This window comes from Pygoscelis adeliae, unplaced genomic scaffold (assembly GCF_000699105.1).
Source record: "Pygoscelis adeliae isolate BGI_AS28 unplaced genomic scaffold, ASM69910v1 Scaffold521, whole genome shotgun sequence".
NCBI classification, from domain to species: domain Eukaryota; kingdom Metazoa; phylum Chordata; class Aves; order Sphenisciformes; family Spheniscidae; genus Pygoscelis; species Pygoscelis adeliae.
Window position 1 is genome coordinate 270,562 of NW_008824067.1, and position 23,828 is coordinate 294,389.

At 43.5% G+C, this 23,828-nt stretch overlaps 1 protein-coding gene across 1 annotated transcript in view; it reads left to right on the plus strand.

Moving 5' to 3' along the window:
- EPHA5 (EPH receptor A5) overlaps positions 1 to 23,828 on the plus strand; it is a 180,906-nt gene that overhangs the window by 72,807 nt on the left and 84,271 nt on the right. The window contains exons 3-4 of the mRNA XM_009334131.1: positions 16,587 to 16,742; positions 22,395 to 22,730. Of these exons, the coding sequence (XP_009332406.1) occupies positions 16,587 to 16,742; positions 22,395 to 22,730 (492 nt within the window). The remainder of the gene's footprint in view (positions 1 to 16,586; positions 16,743 to 22,394; positions 22,731 to 23,828) is intronic.

The following is a 23,828-nucleotide window of genomic DNA, read 5'->3' on the forward strand; positions in this document are numbered from 1 at the left end:
GATCCATTTTGCACAGTTGGTATTGTGTAGTGAGGGATGGTAAGTTGGGATAATTGAGAGGTTCGCTTCAAAAATACAATCCTGAATGGAATGTTCAATGTAAGTACATTTACATTGTATTTTGCAGCATTTACTTTGTTCACACTTGCCTTAGTTAATCAACTGTCCATTTCGGCACCAAAACATGGTATGGTCAGTAGCTTTGCTAACCCTGTATCTGTAAACAAGCCTGTCTTTCCTCCATCAAACCATGACTTTTCACTGTGCTCTTATGAAATATACAGCACTGTTACAGGACTGTGTTTTGGAGATCCTGTTGTGAGTGTACGGTTCAGCTAGCCAACAGGTCTGTCCAAATGCGAGACCTTTAGTGAACAAAAACATGGGTGCTACAAAGAGAGGCAATGAAAGCAGACTAAAATCTGTTTCTCTCATCTAAAGAGGGTTGAGGAGACCTCTGTTATCCCTTCTGCACCGTCCTGATGTTGGTATGGAGGTATCCTAGTCAATCAATACGGAGAAGATAAATTATTTTATGACTTACATAAATTTATTATGTGAGGGAAGGTGTGTGGACTGACATGTATTTTTATGATAATAACCAGGATTTCGGTTTGTAACCAGCACTCTAGCAGACTGCTTCCCACCCCACTATAAGACCTCAAGGGGTTGTGTCCTAGGGGTGTGCAAGCAATCACAATTGATGCTCAGTGGTTGGAGAGACGCCCCAGGTAAGACTGTAGGTGACAGCTCGCACCGGTTGGGGAGCTGACCCATGAGAAACCCAAAGGTAATACAAAATTAAATCTGTAACTTGGAAACTGCAGCTGAGGAACTCAAGACTATTCATTTTAGGTGTTAAAACATCTGTGGGGATGGGAAGATGCTGCAAGGGTTGCAAGGTAGGGTCTCGGGGGCAAACTGGTATATAGGGAGGTGGTAGCTATTACATTGAGGGGCTTTGCAGAAGAGCAGGCTTAAAGCTGACAACAAACAGACTGTATTTGATCCCTGCAAGGCAATATGAGAAGTTTAATGCATAGCCTTCTACAAAAGCGAAAACGTCATCGTTTATAACCTTTTAAGCAGCAATCTCATTGAAGGGAAAGAACAGATAACGATCTGGTTATTTATTTATTTGACATACTTTAAAAAAAGATGAGAGCTAGTTTCTACATTTGTTCATCTTCAGAATGACATACAGCTCTCCGAGTGAGCCACACATAAGTTTCATAGACCGTGGCGGTATATTTTGTTTTTTTAAGAGCTATCGGGTAAATCCAGAGACTAGCAGATAATGTACTCAGCTTGAAAATGATAAGCATGGAGATATGAAAGCCATTCCTTTTCCTGCTGTTGAAATGGGAAGATTAGTGGAAATGTCATGGCTTAGAATTCATGAAGCAATGTTTCCCTAATCAGCCATCAGACTAAATTGCCAGAATACAGTATATTTGTATTTATTTCTTTTATATGAAAAGACTCTATGTCTAAACTCATGCTGAAATAGGTGTTATAAATATATGGAGAAACCCTTATACATAATGTTCTGTGTTATCGGGCTTATCTCCCAATTGTGTTATGTCTGTGATTGCCTATGATAAAACAGCTCAGCATACAACTTGGTAAATACTTGCCATAGCATGCTCTGCAGGAGGGGCCTGCCAAAACGCAGTGCTGCTCGCTGCCCGTTAACCTTGGCTGGGGGTATGGCCCATGTATGTCTGGTGGTGCTGTGTCCTTTTACTCTGGAGCAAGTAGGAGGTAAAGGTTTGCTTTGCTTCAAAAGAGGTCTTGGCAGTGCCTGCAAGTAATTTGCTGCTTTGAGGTGCAAGCGGTGACATCTGGGTGGACATGTCCATATTGCTTCTGTTGTTCTTGGGAGACATATCTATGCTAGAAAATGCCAGATTTAGGAAGAGTGGGGAATAGAATTTGCATGAGCATGTCCTATACATATAAATATTAAAAAAAAATAATATATATATATATACATACACACACATGTGCCCTGCTGCTCCTCAGCTGGAGGTTTCTGCCCCTTCGGGTCTGGACGCTGATTAGAATGAGTGAATTAGCAAAAACCGTAACAAATTATTTACACTAATGAGCTTGCTTCACTGAAGCAAGTGAAGGAGAGGTCACTCCAACTGCTCTGCCGGCAGATCTGGAGGGGCAGTAATTTCTGACTAGGAGAGCGTTTGGGGCAAATAAACTCTTCCCCCCTTAGAGCCGGGTACAGGAAAGGAAACGGGTGCCGTCGGCTCTTCCTGGCACGGTCTTTGTGCTTCCATGTTCTGCAAAGGGAGCAGGCTGGAAAATAGCTCTGCTTACTCCTGAAGATGCTGTGTGAGCAGAGAGAGTAGGATGCTCCTTGGTAAAGGGAGCTCACGGAGTAAGTAGGAGATGAGGGACATAAAGCAGAAAAAGCACAAAACCTGATGGGACAACATAGGATACCTCCCCAGTTAGCGACCTTGTAATGGGAACCCCATGGGCCCAATAAGTGTGCCAAAAAAATATTGCATGCTATTTTGAGGTTATATTACCTTTTTTTATCCAGCACGGACAAAATTCATGTTCTCTGGTCTGGGCTGAGATTTATAGCGGTACAGGATATTAGTACTTTTCCGATTACAGCGCTGTGGCGGTAGGAGACTGCCATGCATCCCTCTTGCTGCTAGAAGGCTGACAGCGTGTGCTTATGCTTGCATGTATGTTCGCAAGGGTTATTAATTTCTTTTGGATGCAAAACTGAAATTAGTGTCCCTTGGATTTTTCCTAACTGAAAATGGCTTTTTAAATATGTAAGAATCAGAAACAATTTTTTTTTGATACCTGGGTCCTTTCCTGATCCTATCATTCATATGATCATTTGTCATTAGGCACAGTGGGCAGGAGGTTAATTGTAATTGCGCGGTCACCTGGACTATTGTGTGATTTGAAGCAGAGTCTCTGCTGTGTCAGGTCCAACAGTATATTATTTGAAAGCGTTAGTGCCAGGTTGCTCTTTAAATCTGCCAGGGAACTGAGGAAGAAGTGATTTAAGCCTTCGATTTAGTGCTTTCTTCTTGCTGTCCGCTTCAGGCCACTTTACTAGTGATAGCAGAATGTGAGCGGAATTAAAATACAGAATTTTTAAATAAAATAAAATCAAAAGTAGCAACCGAGAAGGTGGAATCCTTCATCTTGGTAACTTAATACCATGTATCTTTGTTGACAACTCTATATGTAAATCACTAATTATTCTAAGCTGTTCAGTTCCCCTCCAGGAAATCCAGACTTCAACATTAAAGGCTAGCTATAATGAATGAAAGCCTTGCGCCAATTCCCCACAGGTTTTATTAAGCTGCAGAGAAAACCCAAGGTTTTTTTGCATCATGAATAACAGTGATAGAGGGGTCAGCAATTTACCTACGTCAGTGGACATTACTGGGTTTGGGGCCATAATTGTAAGCACATTATGGCTTCGATAATACATATTTTCTACTTCAGTGGAGCAGCAAGGGAAGGAGGACATGACTGGCTCTGCTTGGCTGAGGTCTCCTTTCATCACTTTATGCCAGAGGTGATGTCCAGGAATGCTGTGAAGGTGCACAACTGATCGGGGATGTCTGTCTTGGATGTTTTTTGACACAACTTTTTTCCAGCCTTCTGTTTCTTGGGATGGCAGGTCATTCACAGACCTGCCTGGTGGCTGGGACCAGGTTTGGTGGCTTTGGTGCTGTCTGGTCCGGCTCTCGGGCTTGCAGTTTGGTAGCGCTCCCAGACTGAGCTGTAGGTCGCTTGATCTGCGTGCATGATAGTGGAACATACCCTCCCATAGCCATGGGATGGCCCGCTCTCTTGTCCATCAATGCATTTGAACAGCACCTGGGTGGTCCTATGTGAGCTGGGGCGTGGCTGGGTGCAGGATGAGGGTTGTGGTCTCTCATTTGTTTTGGACCATGAAAACTGTGTGTTGGGCTGCATGGCCTTTGAAAGGAGAGGGTGGGAAGAAGATGCCTCTCTGCAGCCTGGTGTAGATGTGGTGTGAGCAGGTGTCATGCATCCCGGAGGAGGTGAAGGCAAGCCCTTGCCCTGGTTGTGCTGCCTGTAGGCAGCACTGGTATGGCTGATGCTGTGTGGAGGCCCGGTAGTGACTTTGGCATGTGCTGAAAGGTAAGGTCTGGTTAAAACCCCACTACTTAACACCTTTGTTCTGGATTTTAACTTGAGTTATACATTCACTTTTGCTTTTAACCCCCTCTTGAAGACAGTCTTGCAGAGATGCAGGAATCGCCCAGATGATCAGAATCCATTCATTACCTTCATTTACTAGCCAGTTACCATAAATCTCTAAACTCTGATTACTGTCTTTTTTAAATGCTATCTTTATTTTATGTTGTTTCATCTTTGTAGCTAATTCTTACTGTATTTCATTGTAACCTATCTGCGTGCTTCTGGTCCAAAGTTCTTTGCAGGGAGAGACAAGATGAAGGCTTCTAAATTCGGGACTCCATAAGCAGAGCATGTTCCTACGTTATTCCTGGAAGAGACAGCTTCATCACCTTCTGCTTCTTTCCTCAGGCTGAAAAAGGGCAGCCTTGGAAAGCAAAACTTCCTATCTAGATTTCTTCTTAAATGTAATTTCTCAGGAGCGAAGGAGAGCTTTCTTTTTTTTCTTCTCTCCTTTTAAAAAAGAAATAAGACCAGCCAAAAATCTTCCTGTGGATGAGTGTACAGTGATCCTGATGCCTTCTCCAATGCTGGCCTTTTGTCCTCTTTCTCCTCTGCCTTGTATTTATATTATTCTTGGCCACCTTTCTTGAAGGAACTATTGATTAAAGGATGCGAACTGCCTCAGATCCTGCATATCAAGCTGATCTTGTTTTCAGGTTGCTCGGTATGTGAAGAGCATCCATTTTTGCACTGCAGTGCAGCTTTACACAGATACCTGGTCTTTCCAGCTCTCTCCTTTTTTTTTTTTTCTTGCCCTCCCGTCCTGCTAAATGGACATCTTGTCAAATCCTGTTTGCACAGACTGACAGCTACAGAGGTCTTGGAGAAAAAGCCAGATCCCTGCACATACACCCTAACAAACAGAATCAAAATGTCAAGGCACAAGTGAAATATATCACTGTGCTTCCCTGTCAGATTTTGCTAATATCACCTGGATAAATTGACAGAGGAACACCTGCAGCAAGTTAACCTATTTTTATTAGCACTTGTTTCACACATTTATATGTGGTTATGAATATAGGGACTGCTGGGGAGAAAGCTTTCAATTATTTCCTGGCAGGATGAAATGCCCCCTGTTCTTCACGCCGAAAGACAGTTGGGGCAGTGGTCGCTTTCAAGTAGCACAGCAATTAATAAAGAAAGAAAAAATAATTTCACAGTCTGTTGTTAAATTAGCAATTCTTCAGAGTGTCTGGAGTTCCTGGCAGAATTAATATGCACTCTGAAGCCTTGGGCAGCCTCAGTGCCTATCACTTACCTAGAAGCTGTAAGAGCAAAATGCAGAGATGAGGAGAGGTCCTCGATTGCAAGGGAAATACTGGAATTATCTGTCTAGTAATCATTCAGCAGCCTCATTCACAAATAATCAAGAAACATTTGGATTTGGATTACATCTCTCATTCCTTCAAGACAAAGGTAGCAGAAACAGTGGCTGGAAGTTGATGTGTTAAGTAACACGGGGGAAAAAAATAGGCAGGGAGGAACATAGATTTGAGCAGGGAGAAGAAAGTCTGCAGTGAAAGTGTAATAAATTTCCCTTGTATTGAAGGGGAATATTTTATAGCAGCTTTCTGCAAATTGAATGCATCTACATAAATAATCTAACGACACATTTAATTGCAACTATTTATTTTTAAATTTGGCTGGATGACGAGAGAATTTCTGTGCAGAATAATGAACCTTGTGTTTTTGCCACTTGTACAACTTTTAAAAAAAATAAATTGTGAATGGTATTTGGGCTAAGTGTCAGAGCCTCAGAAGTTCCTAGCTGCCTTCTAGTGGATCTGAAAAGAAACCAGCATCCAGAAGTGCATCTGTATGGAATAGATGCTGCATATTTGGGACGCCAAGAGATGACAGGGAGGAAAATATTACCAGTCCCTACTTGAGTCAGGAAACTCCCATTTGGTCTTTCAGTGCAAAGTGTACCACTTCAAATAAAAGAATAAGTTTTACATTTTTACATTTTTTAATGGGCTTTTTACATTTGCCTTCTTCTGGTTGAGCTGTTGGTGTTTGCATTTTCAGGCTTTCTTCTCAAAGAGGCTAGAAACCTCTTTTCTCTATTTTTTTTTTTTTTTTCATGACAAGACTGATTCTTCAGATTCTCCTGCAGTCTCTACATTTGAGGGCTGCTGAGAGACAAGCAGCATCCTCCCGTGCCACCCTCGCCCGCTAGGTATCACAGGATAGATGCCACAATACTTGACAAGGCTTTGAAAACAAGGTGTGGAAGAGGAGCTGTGGGATGGCAAACTGTTGGGGGCAGTTGTGTATGAGACATAAGACGAGCAGATTGCGGTCTTTTCTTGCGAGGCGTAGGTATTGCAAACGCAGGGTGCAATGGTCTGTGCCCACACCAGCTGCTCCCCTTTCTCCCCTCTTGTTGTCTTCCAGTCTTCCCTTGAACAAGTCAAATGTGAATGGTTTCTGTAAAGCAGAAGTGTTGGGTTTTTTTCCCAAACTGCCTTAGGGAGACTGTTCAAGTTGATGTGATGCAAGGGTGCGGAGATGCAGCAGAAATTGCAAATAAAGATAGTGCTGGGTTTCCAGGGCAAACAGGCTCATGTAGGCAATGCTTATTTCTTTGGGTGTAGCTGGAGAGCCAGCTAAGCTACACGTGAGCGACAGTATCCCCTTATAATAGTCTGAGAATTAAATCTCCATAAATCAAGCTTTGGCAGCTCAAAACCTTAAATAAAAAGCCTGTGAGAATGGCCAGCATCGCTGCTGCAAAGCGTGCTTCGGGCTAGTGCTTTATGGTATGGGGAAATGGATTTGGCAGGAAGGAGGTTGTGGTGAGGCTTCACGTAGCAAGAGGGAAGGCAATGTTTGCTTTGCTTTACTTTTTGCTTCACATCTGAATTTCTGGAGCAGTTGCATAGGCTGAACAGCCATTTTGGGGGCAAGAAGAAAGCCCATGAGAAGAGGCAGTGGACAGGGACACTAGCAGGACATCTCCCTCCTTAAGAGCAGGATGCTTTTGTCTCAGAAAAGTACTGTTTATAGTCTGACAAAATATCTTCTTGGGATATAACTGCGTATTTTTTTTCACTGGGGTTTTGGTGTTTTGCTGTCTGGTCTGGATTCACAGCAGTTCTAGCTAGTTCATGGCAAGGACGGTCCAACTCCGGCATCTAAAAGCCATGAGGCCGCCTGCCCAAATAGTATTGGGATTGGCTCCAAAATCAAGAGGTTTGAAGTGTCAAGTTGTATTGATTTTTATTGGGTTTGAGCACGTTTGTTCGCACGCAGCAAGTTTTCCTCCAGAAATGGGAGAGATTGTACTGAAAAAAATTCTCTTGTTGTTGCAGGGCTGCAGGATTGGAGCTCAAAGAAAAGCTCCCAATATTGTCAGGCCAACATGGGAAGAGTTGGCAATGCCTCAGGTTGCCCTTTGAACTCGTTCCTAAAGAGGAGCTGTTCGATGGAGTTACTTGGCAAGACAGATGAAATGTGAAGTGGTGCAGTGTTCATCTGACTCAAAGGAGTAGTTTAGTCAACTTAACAAATAACGTTAGTATTTTGATGTCTGGTTAATTAAAGTGAAATCATGAAGTGCTGTATCTGCATGTGATGGGATAACTGCTTGATGTTTCTGCACTTTGTGTGTGTGGAGCTTGCTCAGCTTTCCTCGTTAAATTTCTCAGGGTATTAATACTTGCCGCATCCTTCTTGCACATACCCTTTGATTTGTTGCCTCCTAACCAAAGCCAAAGCATCTCATGGTATGCATATCAGGGCAGAATTTGGCTCGGTGAGACCTGCATCTATAACTCCAACCAGTGTGCTCCAATGCAAAAACCTACAAGCTTCTGTGGAAGGAGGCGTGACTGAAGGGAGATGTTCCCCAAGAGACACATCGACGTTTCCTTCTGTGTGCCTCTAAGCTGCCTGCCCACTGCAGAATTGGCTAGCATCGCCTGTATCTTAAATTTGCAAAAAAACCCCACTTCCCCAGAGCCACTTTTGTGTATGTAAACCCATTTAGCACACTTAGTCCAGGCAACTCTGGATAAATCCTTCCTATCTTTTTTTGGTCAGAAGGACTGTAAAAGATCCATCTCCGTTGCCCTCTGATGGAATTTGTATAGATGTGTCTGAAGTGACATATGTTCAGCCATAAATTACAGAGGAACAACTTCAAAATAAATTGTTTGTAGCCAGTCCTACCAAATTTACCTCCTGAGACAGATGATCATAAAGCTGGAAGCAAACAAGCCCTTAAACATTTGAGGCAGGGTTTGAAAGGATCCTTTTGTGTAGGTGTTAGCATCACTGTAGGTTTGTGGGATGCTGCCTATTTTGGACCAAAATAGTCAGTGGAGGAAAGGCTGATTTTATACCACCTAGAAATCTTGTCTACACAAATGAAGTTGCGCAAGGTAGAGCCAACCAGAAGGAAATATTTTAAGCATTTTTACTTCTCTTTACTTCTTGCGTATGTACAGTCTATTAGTTCAAGCTAAAACCTTGAAATGTTGGTAGAGTAAACACACATGACATAAATCATCAAAATAAATCCTCCCAAACGTCATATTTCTTAACCACAATGGGCTGCAATTGTCCAAACCACAGCATAATTAGAGAATCTTTCTTTTTTTGCTGGCTGGGCTCCAGATCCCTATGGCAGACTGAACCAGGAGACTAAAACCCTTTTATTGTAGTATTGTGCCAGCAAACATGCAGCTTTGAAGAACCCTGTTTTCCAGGAGATTTTACCAACTGGTCTTTGCATTACTGTCTGCAATACGCATACACAGATGGACATAGTGGGGTTTTGGCAGCATCATTTTCAAGTTTGATCCTGTTTTCCCCCATTGCCATTAGAGATGATGCTTGTTATTGCTATTCAGTCAATGCCACTATCGAACTTGAGGGAGTTCTGTGGCTTGTCCATCAATCCTCCCCTCACTTAGCACGCAATGCAGCTTGAATGTTTAAGTTACCATTCATGTAACAAAGGATAACCCGGGGTGCATGTCTTTGTGTGCAGAAACACCCAAAACAGACTCTTGTGCCTCTTGGATTATATGCAGAGCCAGGCATCTCAAGTTATGTTTACGAGCATGCAGAAACAAATGTGTCTCTGCTGCCTTCTGTGTCTTAAATAGTATTTTTTACCTTAGGTGCAGTGTTGTAAATCATCACTTCCTCTGTATAAGGGAGTAAAATGATTTCAGTTTGTCTTCATTAAAAAAAAAAACCAAAAAGACAGTAATTTAAGCATAACTTAAGCTCATCTTCATCCCACACGTTGGAGAACAAAGAAAAGATACATAGATTTTTATAGACATAGAGATTTACGGAGATAGATATTTTATAGCTGTTATAGGGAGAGAGGCTGTGGCAACAGGATGTGGACTGCCTTTTTTTATTGTAAGCCAGGTAGTTGGGGCTCAGTGAGACCAACCTGGATCTGTCCCTTGTAACGAGAGAGTGAGGGGGACCGCAGGTGCCACTTGGGCTGAGAGCTGAAGGAGCCCTTGTACACACTTGCAAGAGCATGCAGCTGCTGGTCTCAGAAATTTTGGGTTTGCTTGGAAATTACACTTCATCCCAAGCAGTGCTTTCTCTAGAAATGTACCAGTTTCTCCCAGGACTTTTGGACAGGAAAGTTTGGAGGGGATAAAAAAACCACCCACAAAACCAAAGCATGCCCAGCTAGCCCTGCTGTCGATGCAGCCAGTGGGAGCATGCTCACACAGTGCTGAGTGCTTCTGAAAAATCTTCAGTTTCCCCTAAGAGCATTTATTTTCTGTAGCTTGCTTTCCTTCTGCAAAATCAAACCCAAATGATAGCGTGGGTTTGCATATATGCCAGGATAAATTTCCTTCTCCGCTCCTCCATCACACTGCTGGGAGTTTAGGCTTGACTCAGGTTTTGCCTCATTGATTGCTTCAAAATATTCTTTAGAGCAAAGTCAGGATGTGCAGAAATATAGCCCATTAAGATCTTAATGTAGTCATGAGCATTTTCAAATGCATTGTGTTCTAGGTATTTTTATGGCTTGCAAACGTAGCTGACTTGGGAATTTGATGAATTTTTCAGAGCGATGCCATGTGATGAAGTTTTATACCGTTTAGAAGAAACACATTAATGTCATTAGTGGCAGTTAATTCTTAGTTTTCCAGCAGCTACGGTCATGTCATAAATTACCGTGTGACAATTTAGTGAGTCACGTGGTAGAAAAAGTGGTATTTCAAAGGGAGGAACTGAAAGTACTAATTTATTTATATTCTGGTTTTCAAGGTTGTTTTGGTATTCAGAGCTAGAGCTGATTTCAATGCGGAGTGGAGGTAATTCAGCCTGAGTTAGTGTAGGGTTGGACAGAACAGCATCAAAAGACACAATGTTTTCTTAGACCAAAAAAAAAGCTTAAAAGAGTATATCCCACTTGAGATGCATGAATCGGCTTACATCCAAGGTAAGGGACCGAGTCTCTTTTTTCAAGGTACAAAGTCCTCAGATGCCCCACTTATCCAGCAGGCTCCAGGAACCCATTTAAAAGGACCTTTAGCAGGTCTTGGGCTGCACCATTGTGTGCTGGAGTTGCCGAAGGATGCTGACAAGTCCACTGGATTCAGGCAAACCAGCAGCTTCGAATTACAGTGTTTTATTAGTGGGTATTTAATTCCCTTCAAATCCCCAAGGCATGCTGCAGGAAGCAACATATCACTATTGCAGATAGAGAGACCAACCCTAAAGGAGATATAGTCAAGCCATTTTACACATTTTTCTATAGCTTTATAGTTTTGGCAGCAATTTCAGTGTCAGCCTGCAGTTCAAGGAGAGCTGTTAGGGAGGGCAGGATTAGCTCTTGGGAGCCTGCTTGTAAATTCTGCAGGATGATGCTCGATGGTGGGTTGCTGTAGTTCTTGAAATACTTTTTAGAAGAGCATGGAGATCATCTGTTTATATTGGTTGGGAGACATGAAGACAGTTGGCTGTGTTTTTTGTTTTGTTTTTTCTTGTAAGTAAAAGTGCATGTCAGGAGTACAAGCTGGGGCTTGGAGCCACTCAGCAGTTTAATTGATTCCACATTGTGAAAACCATACCTCACTAAACCCTTCTTTAGGTTTTGGATGCATCTAAGAGGCAACAGCCCCCTCGGTGCAAATGCTTCAAGGCATGGCAGCTCTGGAGACTAGAACAGTGGTTGGTTTGTTTGTAGCCTGTTTTTGCTCAAATCCTTCAACCCTCGAGGCATATTTCTTGCACTGGAGCGATGTGCTAGTGAAGGCAGAGTTGATGAGCTACAGACCTGCTCTCCTTTCTGCTGAACATACACACATGCAACATGTCCTGCTTGTGTTTCAGCTGAGAGCCGGCTTGGTGTGGATTATGAGTCTGTCCATGGGGCAGAGAGTTTTATGCTGTGGTTGCTTCTAAAAGCAACCTCTCTCTAGACTAGGCATCCTTATCCTCATTAATTTTTGTTAGATTTTGTCCGTTAGCTTTATTTATGGATTAGCCGCACTGCCTTATGAGTTAGACTTGCGGTTTCTGATTACTGTGGAGACTAATTTGGTGCTCTGCAAGGGAGACACTGTAATTCCTGTTTGAGCTTTATTTTCTGGGATATGTGAAAGGTCGCTTTGCTGATCCTAAGCACTTAAGTACTGTGAGCTTATCCTCCCGGAATCACGAGAGTGCGAAGGGAGTAATAGGTTGGACCTTTTTCATATCTCCTGGGGTTTCAAGGCTTATAGGGTTGTGTTTCCTAGCTTTTCTCTCTTCAGGGACAAAACTGAAATTCCCACTAATATTAATTGAGTGGTTTTACCAACATGGCCATGTATGTGCCTGTGGATATGGAGAACCTCGGAGGTGGTCATTGCTTCCAGCACTTGTTGCCTGGGGCCAGTGTGCATTGAAGGCATGGGGTGGCTGGAGAGAGGAGCCCTACCTGTTGGATGCAGTCTTCAGCTGAAGGTCAGGGATGGTTACAGGGATGCAGCTGCAAATCGTTTGATGTTAAGGCTTGCCGATAATAATCTGTCAAGTAGTCCCAGCTGTTTGATGTTATCGGTTTGTTCTGCCTGCCTCCCCGCCCCCCTGGTACTCACTGTTTCTAGTACTGATACAGCACATAAAGTTCAGCACATTGTTTGAAGAGGCCAGTTTTCTGTTGTAAGAGGACCAGTGATTCCTCCTCCATCCACCCATGTTCCAAGAGCCAGCTTCTGTCAGCATGGCTTTTGTGGGCTCCCATCTGCAAGCTACGAAGCCAGTTTCTAATCCGATTGCTGCCGATTTAAGGGATCAGCTCACACCGTTGCTGTCCCAAGAGGCTCTTGCTGCCGTCCTTCATTGCAGCCATCTCTTTCTGGCCCATCCTGAAGTGCGCAAGCAAAAGGCTGCACAGACGTTAATGCTCTGTGCCTGCAACATTTTATGGTTGCTACTAAAAATAGAAAGAGTGAAATTAATTTGCTAATAATGGATATGCTACTAACAGAAACACATCCCACTTGTACCTAACACCAGCAGGTTGTTTATGGCATATTTGCTATGTCTAAAAATACTCTCTTTTTCTTTTTCCTAGCAACCAATTTCATTTAAAGACTATTTTCACACATCAGTGGCTGTTAATCAGTTAAGGAGTTATCAGTTTTAATGTTAGGAAGAAAGAAGCAGTTCTCATCAATATCTTAAAACTTTATTTCATTTCTTTTCAGCTGGCTTGCAGCAGATTGTGGGGAGTCTTAGGCTTATCTTATTTCTCCTCCTTTTCCCACCCCCTTGAAAAGAGAGATAGTACCATTACGTGCATGACTGTACTGTGCTAGTTCTACATATCCTTTCAAGAGTTGAGTTAGAAATACTGAGATAAAAATATAAGATGTCTAAAATAAGATTTAATTAGAAATTAAACTGCAGACACCCATGTAATTTTAAATAAAGTCATGTATACTTCATGAGGAGATTGTAAGGTTGACTGTCAGAAGAGGAATAGTAAGATAAAGAACAAACCCCAAGGTACGTGCAAGGTAAGATGTAGGCTGTTTGTGGCCCTGTTCTGCCCTGAATCCAATTTCCGAAATATCTGAGATGTTACCACCAGTGGCAGAAAAATGACATGGTACCAGCCCCTGCTTTTGGCTGTTGAGCTCAGCCAAGGCTGTGCCCATCCGGCTATCGTGATAGCTGCTCTGCAGTGTAGAGGCATAAGATGTTCCTGGGTCAGCTTTCATCTAACAGCATCCATTTCACCACAGCATCTCTGTTTATTAGAGGATTGCTGCTTGAACCACCTCACCAGCTGTCCTCTTCTTTGTGTTGTGTACAAAGCAAACATAGGAAAGGGTACAGACAAAGCGTTATAATAGATACTAGTTATGCCTGAAACACCCATGCGGTTATGGCTGCTTCTGCTCCCGAGCATGGTAGTGCAAGTGTGGTTTCCATCAGGAGTGGTCCTCAAGCCACTGGTCACGAGAGGCTGGAAGGCTGTGCTGGGGGAACCCTGCAAATCTCCCTCTGTCCTCCCCAAAGCATCTGCTGCAGGGGTGTGGACTTGGCATGCCACCACTCATTGTGGTAATTCTTGCATTTATTTTTATTTTCTGTCCTCCCTTTTTTGCATATCCCATCTCCTGTCCCTGAATTCTTCCTTTCTAACCAACACAAGAGTATTTCACTTAGATATGACAGCACACTACTCTGCTGGCTGTTTGTTATGAGGACTCATGTTGAAGTCTTCAGTGTAATTTAATGCTCTTAAATGTTCCTCCTTATACCTTTTGCATAGAGAAGGGACTTGCCTGACCCATGGGGGCCTGCAGATTATACAAAAATTGGTCCAGTTCCGTTTCATTTCACATCCATCATTAAAACATGGGTTATTGGCATTGTACATCTGTTGGCTCCATACTTACTCATGAAAACCAAACATTCCCTTTGAGCTGAGCTACGTATCATACTGTCATTAACAAGCTGCACCTTGTTGAAAATCTGTCAAGGAAAACTGGACTTATTTTGCATTTGCTGCTTTGCACAAAATAGAGGCACAGTAAACTCTTGTGCCATAATGATTTTCTGTCTGTCTTGATGGGACATAATGAGATAAATTCAGGTCCTTTTTTGAAGGCTAATTACATCGAGTACGCACTAGACATGGGCTGCCCTCGTTATATGTTGCACGTTTTTGTGCTTTCATTTCCCCATCTCTATTGTCTGCATGTGCAAGTGAGTTTGATTTGGCTTTGAAATACAAATTGTAGGCTAGATAGGAGCTGTTTGGTGGTCTCCTCTCCCAGAAGACTCTGCAGAGATTGTATAAAAAGTCCTTGCTGTAGGTAGGGCAGCATTTGAAGGTGGCTGTGAAGTAAATAAAAGAACTTAACTCTCTGCTAGAAACTGAGGAATGTGCCATAAAGCATGAGGGCAGCTTGTGGCAAGTCCGCTAACAGCCATCAAGAATAAATTTAGCCCTAGGTCTCTTCACCAGTCCTGGTGTATGGACACAAAGCAGATGAACTGCGTCCTGCAGAGCTCACAGCCTAGGTATGGAGCTCTAGTTGGATGATGAGCAATTTTGGAAATTGGGTTTTTAAAACCTGTAAACCTCTCCAGTCCTACTAGTTGTTCTCTGCCTGTCTTGCAGGAAGAAAAGGGAGCTGGGGGAGGGTGTGGGAGGGTGCCTGGTTTGGGGACGTCAGCAGGGATACTGGAGAGGAGCATCCCCTAGAGTAGGATGGATAGTCTGCAGATGCATGATGGAGACCCGGCTGCCCGTGGTGGGCTTGGGAACTGCTTCAGGGTTGCATGGTGCTTGCTGTGAGAGCCTCGTGGTCTAGGCAAGACTGGAGGTGGGGCCTGGGGGAGGTCTACTGGATGCTCTTGGATCACACCCCTTTTGATGCATGAGTGATCTTCATCAGCAAAGACTTACTGGTTGGCTCTAGGAGTTTGGAGTTGATGTGCAAATGTCTTACCTTTGGTGAAGAAGCTAGTGACATAAAAGGGAAGATGTCGAGAGAGTTTCTCTGGTACTGCAGGAAGCAGAGCCAACTTTAGAGGCAGTTGTCCTAGTTGGTCCATCAGAGGAAAAGGGATCATTAGTAAAAACCTATACTTTATCTACTGTGAAGAAGAATTCTGTCATGCTTGGATGAATTTTAGTACGTGACCTTCGTGCTGTGATTGTCTAGGACATTCCTGGTGGGACAATATTAATGCTTTTGCTGTGAGCTCATTTTCTTTGCAAGCTAATTACAACTGGGGAAGTTTGAATGCAGATGGAAAGGCTCTGGGATTTCCAGGTAACTTCTGTAAGTCTGATAGCAGACCTGTGCATCATTGATATCATACTGGGCAGAATTATTTTAGAGCATCTCTGAAGGAAAAAAAGTAGCAGCACTTTGGAGTTGCTTTAACATGTCTCCGTGTCTCTGCTTTTTGAGACAAACAGAAAATAAAGTTTTCCTCCTTTTGCTAACAGTGGGTTTGTAATTCTACATATAATGGTACGATTACAGGGCCAGATGTTTTTTTCCTAAAGCCGGGGTGGATACGTGCAAATCTGTGGCTGTCACTGCTCCTGGCTGAGTGTGCGCATGGAGGTGAAGTACAGAGTGCTTTGCTTACATGAAAGAGCACTTGTTTCAGGAGGCTGGAAACAAGATATTACTGTATTCACCTCAAATTATTTTACAAAAAGAAAAAAAAAAATCCCAAGCTACCTTTAGCCATATATTATATTTGTGAGAACAAAAATAGTTCTTGTATCAAGTCTTTGTGCCTCATCATGCATATATATTGGAGCTGGCAGAAATATGTTGTATGACGAGCATGCCTCATTCAGGCTATACCCAGAGCAGTCTGTCTTATATGGAACACTTTAAAATTCATCATAGGTTTGCAGGGGAAAAGACCCTAGGGAAGTAGCCTTATCACAATGTCTTAAAGCTGTCGATCTTGAGATCCCCTCCACCACCATGTTGCTATTTGTTTGCCGAGACATTGTTTTCTGGGTGTAGAACATCTTAAACGAAAACCATGAGATGTATTTTACCTGTTTTTTCTAAGACTGAATGAAAAAAAACCCCAAACACAATAATGTTTTCTAAAGCACAGCCCAAAAGATGTTACTTCTAACGCATTCAACAAGGAAAATAAATACCAAGCAAAGGCAGATGCTAGGGGGAAAAAAAAATCAACAGCTTCTCTTTCTCTTTTCATGCAGATATTTAAGTATACATTGTCTGTTAGTGGCATAGACTGTTTTAAAATATGCAAACCAAATAGCTCGTGAGTGTTTGTCTGTTTTCTAGCTGAAGGTATGGTTTTTTTTTAAAAGGAAATGTGAAGAGACTAATTTTATGATGGGAGAGCTTAGCCTGTGGTTCTTCTTTTCACAGTATGCAGACCTGGGTTCTTCAAAGCTTCACCCCACAGTCCATCCTGCAGCAAATGTCCCCCTCACAGCTACACGCTTGATGAAGCATCCACATCTTGCCTGTGTGAAGAACACTATTTTAGGAAGGAATCAGACCCACCTACAATGGCCTGTACAAGTAAGCATGTGCTTATAGGGTTGTTTTTAATCCTTTCGAGCTGTTCCTGTACTGTGACTAGACATTATGATCCTAATTAATGTGATTTTACAGGCTCTGGGCTGGAGTCTGAACTAGTATTGACACACTTGTAACATCCCTGGCTTTGTCCACCGTACCCTCAGTTACATGAGAACAGACTTTTCAAAGCCTTTTCAAAGCTGGCATTAAACCCAGGAAACATTTTTGCAACGAATGAATGCTCCATCTCTTGCTGTCTGCTTGTGGGCGGACTCAGCCAGCAGCATAGAGTTCAGACATCGCATCGGTGCGTGCATGGGTACCGGTGTGGGGCATGCACGCGGAGGAAACGATGGGTAGCGCTTGTCAGCAGTAGGCATGGATACAGTCTACATGGTCCTGCTTAGTATCATCTCTTAGCTCGTTTTCAGTAAACAAGCAGGGAGAGAGCCCTACCTTTCTAAGCCGCCTGGAGATGGTCATTCTTCAGGGTAGCCTCAAAACTCCGCAATGGAAACTGCTTCTCCAAATCTGCAGCAAAAATGTAGAGTTTATCCCCTTGGTATAAGGGGAGGGTGGCATAACAAGCAAACTGGGGTATTTGGAGTCCAGGGTGGAGTCAGTGGAATCAGAATCACTAATTTTGCCCTTTTCCTGCCATCTGTGAGGTATCCTGTCAGCTGTACCTTGAAAATTTCTTGTTCGGTTTGTTTCAGATACTTAGGGCCACAATTTGCATTCTCCCAGCTAGTCCCACCGAGTGTAGCACAGACCACAGGTTTTTGCTGAGCCTGGGTCTCTCATGCTCTGAATGTGATTTTTGCGGTGCAAAAGTGGTTAAAAAGGACTGAAGAGGAGCTGAACTACTGGGGCAGGAGCAAGTAGAGCTTCCAAGAAACTTAAGCAATGGAGGAAAAAGAAGGTTTATGAGTCCGTGCACGCTCAGAGCCACTGCGCAATGGTGCAGAGGTGACTTCCATACTGTTTCCTTGCATCATGCGGGCTTTTTGTGCCTTCATCCCAGTTAATACAGATGCCCTTCCTAGCTTCCCAAGTTTGCACTTCAAAAAGAGAAAGAAAAAGTCTGTTTCTGTTGGAGAGACGCTCTCGCAAAGGAAATTGCCCTTGGCAGGTCTCTGTTTGCCCGCAGCAGGCACTCGGAGCAGAATCGGGGCCCTTGAACTCTGCATTTGCTTTTTACCAGCCAAAGGAGCATGAAGCACGTGGCTGTCGGAAGGTGTGCTGCAGGGAAGGAGAAGACAGCCCTAGGCAGCATGGCAGTAGGTGGTGCTGTAGGATCAAAGTGGTCTGGGGGGGTGAGTCATGCAAGCACTTCTCAGTTTATTAAGTAGATATGCCAGTGTCTTGGAGTGGTAGCTAGGGTGGGTTACAGCATGAAAAACTTTGATACTAGGGCTTCTTGATATCCATTTTGCTCCTTGGCCTGACTTAAAAAAACATAAATAAATGAGATGAGGTCCAGCGTGGTATTGGGAAGTGGGAAGGGAGAGGAGTACTCTGAGCTCCGGAAACGCACATAAAATCGGCTTTTCTGTGCAGGCAGAACCAAAGCCAGGGACTGATACAGAGTTATGCCAGACTGCCGGTGTCCACAGTGCCTCCTGCCCACCATCGGTGGTGTTGCTCTCTGTCCCTTCTCAGGATGGAGGGGTATGCATCCAGTCTGTCCTGCTGGTGAATTAGCACAGGGAAGGAGCAGCCATCCCCGAGGAAAAGGTTTATGCGTGCCTGTGACCTGAGCATAGGGCAGGATTTTCAGAGAGGCACAAGCAAGCTTGGCGTCCAGCTCATGTTAAAAAGAAACGAAATCCGAGTGCCCGTCTCCCCCAGGTTTCTGGTGTAATTTGAATCCTGTAGGTAAAGGCTGTAATTTCTGATTCTGCAAATACCATGGGATTTCTTTTTATGTTTGTTCGGGTTTTTTATGCTTATTTGTTTTTGTGGGTTTTTTTAGGTTTGTTTGTGGTTTTTAATGTTTGGGTGGTTTTGTTTTGGGTTTTTTTTGTTTTGAAAGCTTACTAGAAGCTAGTTTAAAGTACAGGCATGGTGCCTGAAGCTGTATTAGGATTTGGCTTGGCAGGGTACTGAGTGCTTCTGGAGCAGATGAGAGGTTTAATGCTGACGGAGGCACTGCTCAGCTTCTGTTGCCCACTGCAAACCCCGGTGCAGCAGTTGAGGATGTTGCAGCATCTCTGCTGGCATTCACGCTTACTACCCCAAAAGCAAAGTGGATCATCTGAGCCTTCTCCATGTGCTTCAGTCACCCTCGCTTGCCCTACACATCCTTTCTTGGGATTTTGTCCTAATCAGCTATATTTGTGCTGAAGGTGATGAGGAGGGCCCATCTGCTACCCCAGCTCAGCTGCAGGGGTAGTAAATTTTGGCAGGGACAGTAAAGAGTAGGTAGCGACACTAACGTTTTAAACCAGTCCAATTAGATCTGGAAGGGAACATCTCATTGTGAACTGAAACACAAGTGAGACAGACTTGAGTCATGACTGATAGGAAAATATTGCAAGTTTTTTGTATGTTTTTATTATTTATTACCGCAGAAGTTAATATTCATAGGATTCCCTCAATTTGAAATCTAGTTAATTTTAGAGAATACATCAATGTCTGTTTTCAGCTCTACACCTGCAAAGTCCCCTTGCCAGTCAGTATGGCTATAAAATCACATTTTCCTAATTTAAAATGAGTGCTTTTCAGTCCCAAGCTGCTTGAGTCTCCCCACCACCACCAGCATCACTAAAGAAAACTAACTGCTACACCACTGTCAACTCTTCAGATAAGTGCAGTGGGGGGCAAATACATTTTTATTTATTTTTTCCAGTTCCTTAAGCATGTTTTATAAGTAATGATTGGTAGTTTTGAAATTAATAGTGCTGTGATGCACTCTGAAATAATTACTGCCCTCAGACAAAAAAAAAAGTTTGGTCCTGATGGGCATTTGAGAATCCTCTTAATATTATTTTGTGTCTTCCAGGAAGTAATTGCGCTTTATTTCTTCTTAACTAAGTAATCGTAGCTTCAGTTCCTTGCACAACATCTCTAAAATGAAAACATAAAGTTACACCCTTTTTTTCCCCCTCTTATGTCTGACAAGTAACCCTATTGCTGTTCAGAGCATGTTGGGGAAATATTTTTAATAGTATGACACATGAGACAAACTGAAGATTTTATAGTATTTAGTGTAATATTCTACTCACAAAAAGTTTACAGTTAACTTTGAGTGTGTATATATATTTGTATCTCGAGGGCAATTTCTCTCTCAGGTTATGTTTTTAAAATACGTGCATCAGCAAACAACAGGTTTGCTGTTCATCAAGAAAAATACCAATATTTTTGTCTTCAGAAAGTATTTGCCTCTGGTCAGTAAATTGTGGTGCAGAAGGGGTGAATCTTACCTGCTTAGGGTATAAAGTAGCAAATTAAAAATGCATAAATATATTTAAAAAATCAGTAAACTAATATCTTTGTCATTGACAAAAGGAGGTTGGAAATTAAAACAGACCTTCTTTGCAGACCTAGGGCCCCCCTCTTCTGAAGGTAGAACACCGTCTTGTTCTCCCAGCTGTGATTTATCAAAGTTTTACCCAAGTGCGGTTTCAGGATTCTTCAAGTAGGTCTTGTTAGATATCTGTAGACTACTAAAGACCTTTCTCCGAGCCCCTGTGAGAATGCTAATTTTATAGGTTATGAAGTCCCGCTAGCTTCAAAGCAGTTCCACTGAAGTTGATGTTTTTAAGCCTTGAAGAAGAGCAGCTGACACTTCTGTACAAAGCAAGTAAAAACCTCTGGTGACTTTACAAAAGTAATAATTTATTCCCTGTTAAAGACACATTGTCCAGTAAGTGTTTCTTGTGCCTGAGTTCTTTATTTTTTCCTAGAGTACTGGTAGCAGTAAAAGGGCACTCATCCAGTGGAAAAAAAATAGAGCAATTTCACCGGTAAAAAACATACAAAAAACCCCTGAGTGCAATATATATATATATAACTCCACACAGCTCCAGTGATGAATTTCATCATTTCCATTACATCAGTATGAATATGATAGTGCAGAAAATAGTCCTGACTTGGGCTGTACCTTGGTGTCATTAGCTAAATAGTGCTGGGTCCCGAAGAAAAAAAAAATCAGGATTATTTATTTCCTCTGGCAGCGAGTTTTGCATTGAATCAAAACAGTTTGAGTTGAAATCATGACAGTGTTTTATCAGTTACCAATTTTATAGACTTAAAAAGGGGAATAGGAAAGGGAAATAGAGGAAAATACTTCTGGTTTATAAGGTAATTTTGTTCTTACAACACTGCCTGTTTTAAATAACGAATCAAGTTTAATTATCACAACAAAACGAGAAGATGACGGCCAAAGGCAGGCTGTTAAATTTGTATGGATTTCTAGCTGGTGAAGTTACTTGTTGCGCTCTTTTCAAGGAACTGCTCATGCGCTTTGACAGCTTCATTCAAACCAGAAAGGAGTGTGTTGCCTTCCCTCCTCTACCTCCCTTGGAAAAATCCCAGTCTTTGCTGTATAGCTTCTGGTGGTGCCGTGACTAAAATCCATCCTGGCTTGCTTTGATAAATTTCCCTTTTCTTCCTCGTTCATTAGCATTCCCTGAGTATAAAACCTGTAGATCTCTTGTATGAGATTCCTGCTTGTCCTTTCACATTGTCTTCAGGGCTGCATCTGCAGCTTGCCCTTCATCTCCAATACAAGTCTGTTAAAAACAAAAAGCTTGCAGCACCTTCTGCAAGTAAGCAGTCTTGAAGGTGTCTTGAAGTGGGCTTTGCTTGCCCAGCTGTGGCCTTTCCCAGCAGGATGAAGGAAAACAGCTCACCTTTTGCAGGAGCTCTGGTATCTCTGTGGCAGCTGTTCCTCCTTGGATAGCCTTGCCAGCACCACACTGGCATCCTGATCAGGGAGGCTTGGCAAAATAAGCAAGCACGGTGTAGCTAACCAACCGTGCTAGAGCTTGGCAGGGACCAAGAAGGCTGCTGTTGAGTAGCCGGATATGGCCATGTTTCCAGTGGCCCGTGTAGATCACCATCTGCTTTGGGCTACATTGAGCATCTCACTTAGGTGTGATTTGGATGCCCAAGCTTAGGTTTCACTGTTGCCAAATAGCTGATGGGGAGAGGCGGGTGCACGCAGAGGAAAGATTCGGCGTCTGAGTTGAGTACCTAAGTAGTGTGAATACCCCAGTGCGTGTCTCTTTTTAGGACTTAGGGCTAGTAATATAGGGGCAGTGGGGTGAGGAGGGGGAATCTTGCCCCTGGTGAAGCCAAGTGACTTGGACAGAGCGAAGATTTGCAGCTCCCTTCACAGGAAGAGCAAGGAGAGCACCAGAGGCAATGCCCTGGGGTAGAGTGCTCCTCCTGTTGGGTTTGAGCCAGCCCCGTGTCTTGTCCTCCTGTGCAGGTGGCTGCATCCCAACACAGACCCCTTGAGGTGAGGTGGGAGTGCTCAAAACAAATCCCCATTTTCCCAGTTCTTTGGGTGCTGCTGCAAATGGTCCCCATGCACTTTCTGGCACATGAGCAACAGGGCATCTCTTTTCAGCCTAGAGAGTAGCAGAGAGCAGGATGACTGATAATACTGTTTTTACCATGTGTTTTTCTCACTTTACAAACCAGGACCCCCCTCTGCTCCTCGGAGTGCCATCTCAAATGTTAACGAGACTAGTGTCTTTCTGGAATGGATTCCCCCTGCTGATACTGGTGGAAGGAAAGATGTGTCTTATTATATTGCATGCAAGAAGTGCAGCTCACACTCAGGTCTGTGTGAGGCGTGTGGCGGTCATGTCAGGTACCTCCCCCAGCAAACCGGCCTGAAAAACACCTCTGTCATGATGGTGGATCTGCTTGCTCATACAAACTATACCTTTGAAATTGAGGCAGTGAATGGAGTGTCCGACCAGAACCTCGGAGCCCGGCAGTTTGTGTCTGTAAATGTAACCACAAACCAGGCAGGTAAGTGGATCTTCAACCTGGGGAAATGTCTGGGGTGGGAGTCCGAGCCAGTCAGACCCGCTGCAGACCTCCCTTTGAAATGGGTGGAAGTCCCCAACATGGAGGGCTGGACTGTGGCCTCTTCAAATATGTGTGTGTGGGGGGGGTGGTTGTGTCTCATAGGTTATAATTACTGCAGTCTTCAACATGTTTCCTTCCAGCAGGACACACTTTTAGGTTTTATGGCTTTTTCCTTTTACACTAAGCTACTTTGAGATCCCTCCACTTCTTTGCATTTTGGTGTATCCACCCACTAAACCAGAAAGAAAACAGTTGCCTCTCCTGTTGGGAAAGGGAAATTTCTAAGAGTTCGTTTCAATTCCAAATGCCAATGGTTAAAACATCCTAACTTTGCAAACAGTTACCCTAAGAAAATTGTTTTGAGTGACTTTAGGAAATCTAATCCCTCTTCTGCACTGTGACTGGACTCAGGCTGGTGAGATACGGTACGTTGTCACTGCTTCTCCAACAAGGTAGGGCTGAGACGTCATTGCATACTGTGTCCTTACTGGTTTTGCACTGTACAGGCAGAGGTCATGTAGACTGGTTTGTTCCTTTGTCCAGGGCTCAGATCTGTCTGCCCTTCCTTTGCCCAGTGGTTGAAAAGAGCTTGGATGCAGGCAGGGAGTTGCCGTTGTCCCCTGTCATTTGGAGGTGTGATGGGAGGCAAAAACAGGATTACATCTCCTTCCATGCACATCAACACACCAGGCACATCAAATGGCTTCTGTAAGCCCTGGAGACCTTTCTGTCCTTCCTCTCTTGTCCCTCATCCTCTGTGTTTTAGGATCTCTCCCTTTGCCTACCTAGCTTGCTTCCTGCCATTTATTTCAGGGCTCCCCAGTGGCACTTGTCTGCTGTGGAACCCTTCCAGGACTGTGAACTGATGGCATTTGGCACTGTGTTGCCAGATCACCGGAGCCACCCCTTGCCTTCTCCTTACAGACAAGGCTTAGTCAGGAAACCCGGTGCGGTATGCAGCGTAACAGCTAGATGGAGATTGGCAGATCCTCACAGCGGAGCAGAAAAATGCTAGCTGGAGCAGGGCTGCACTTCATT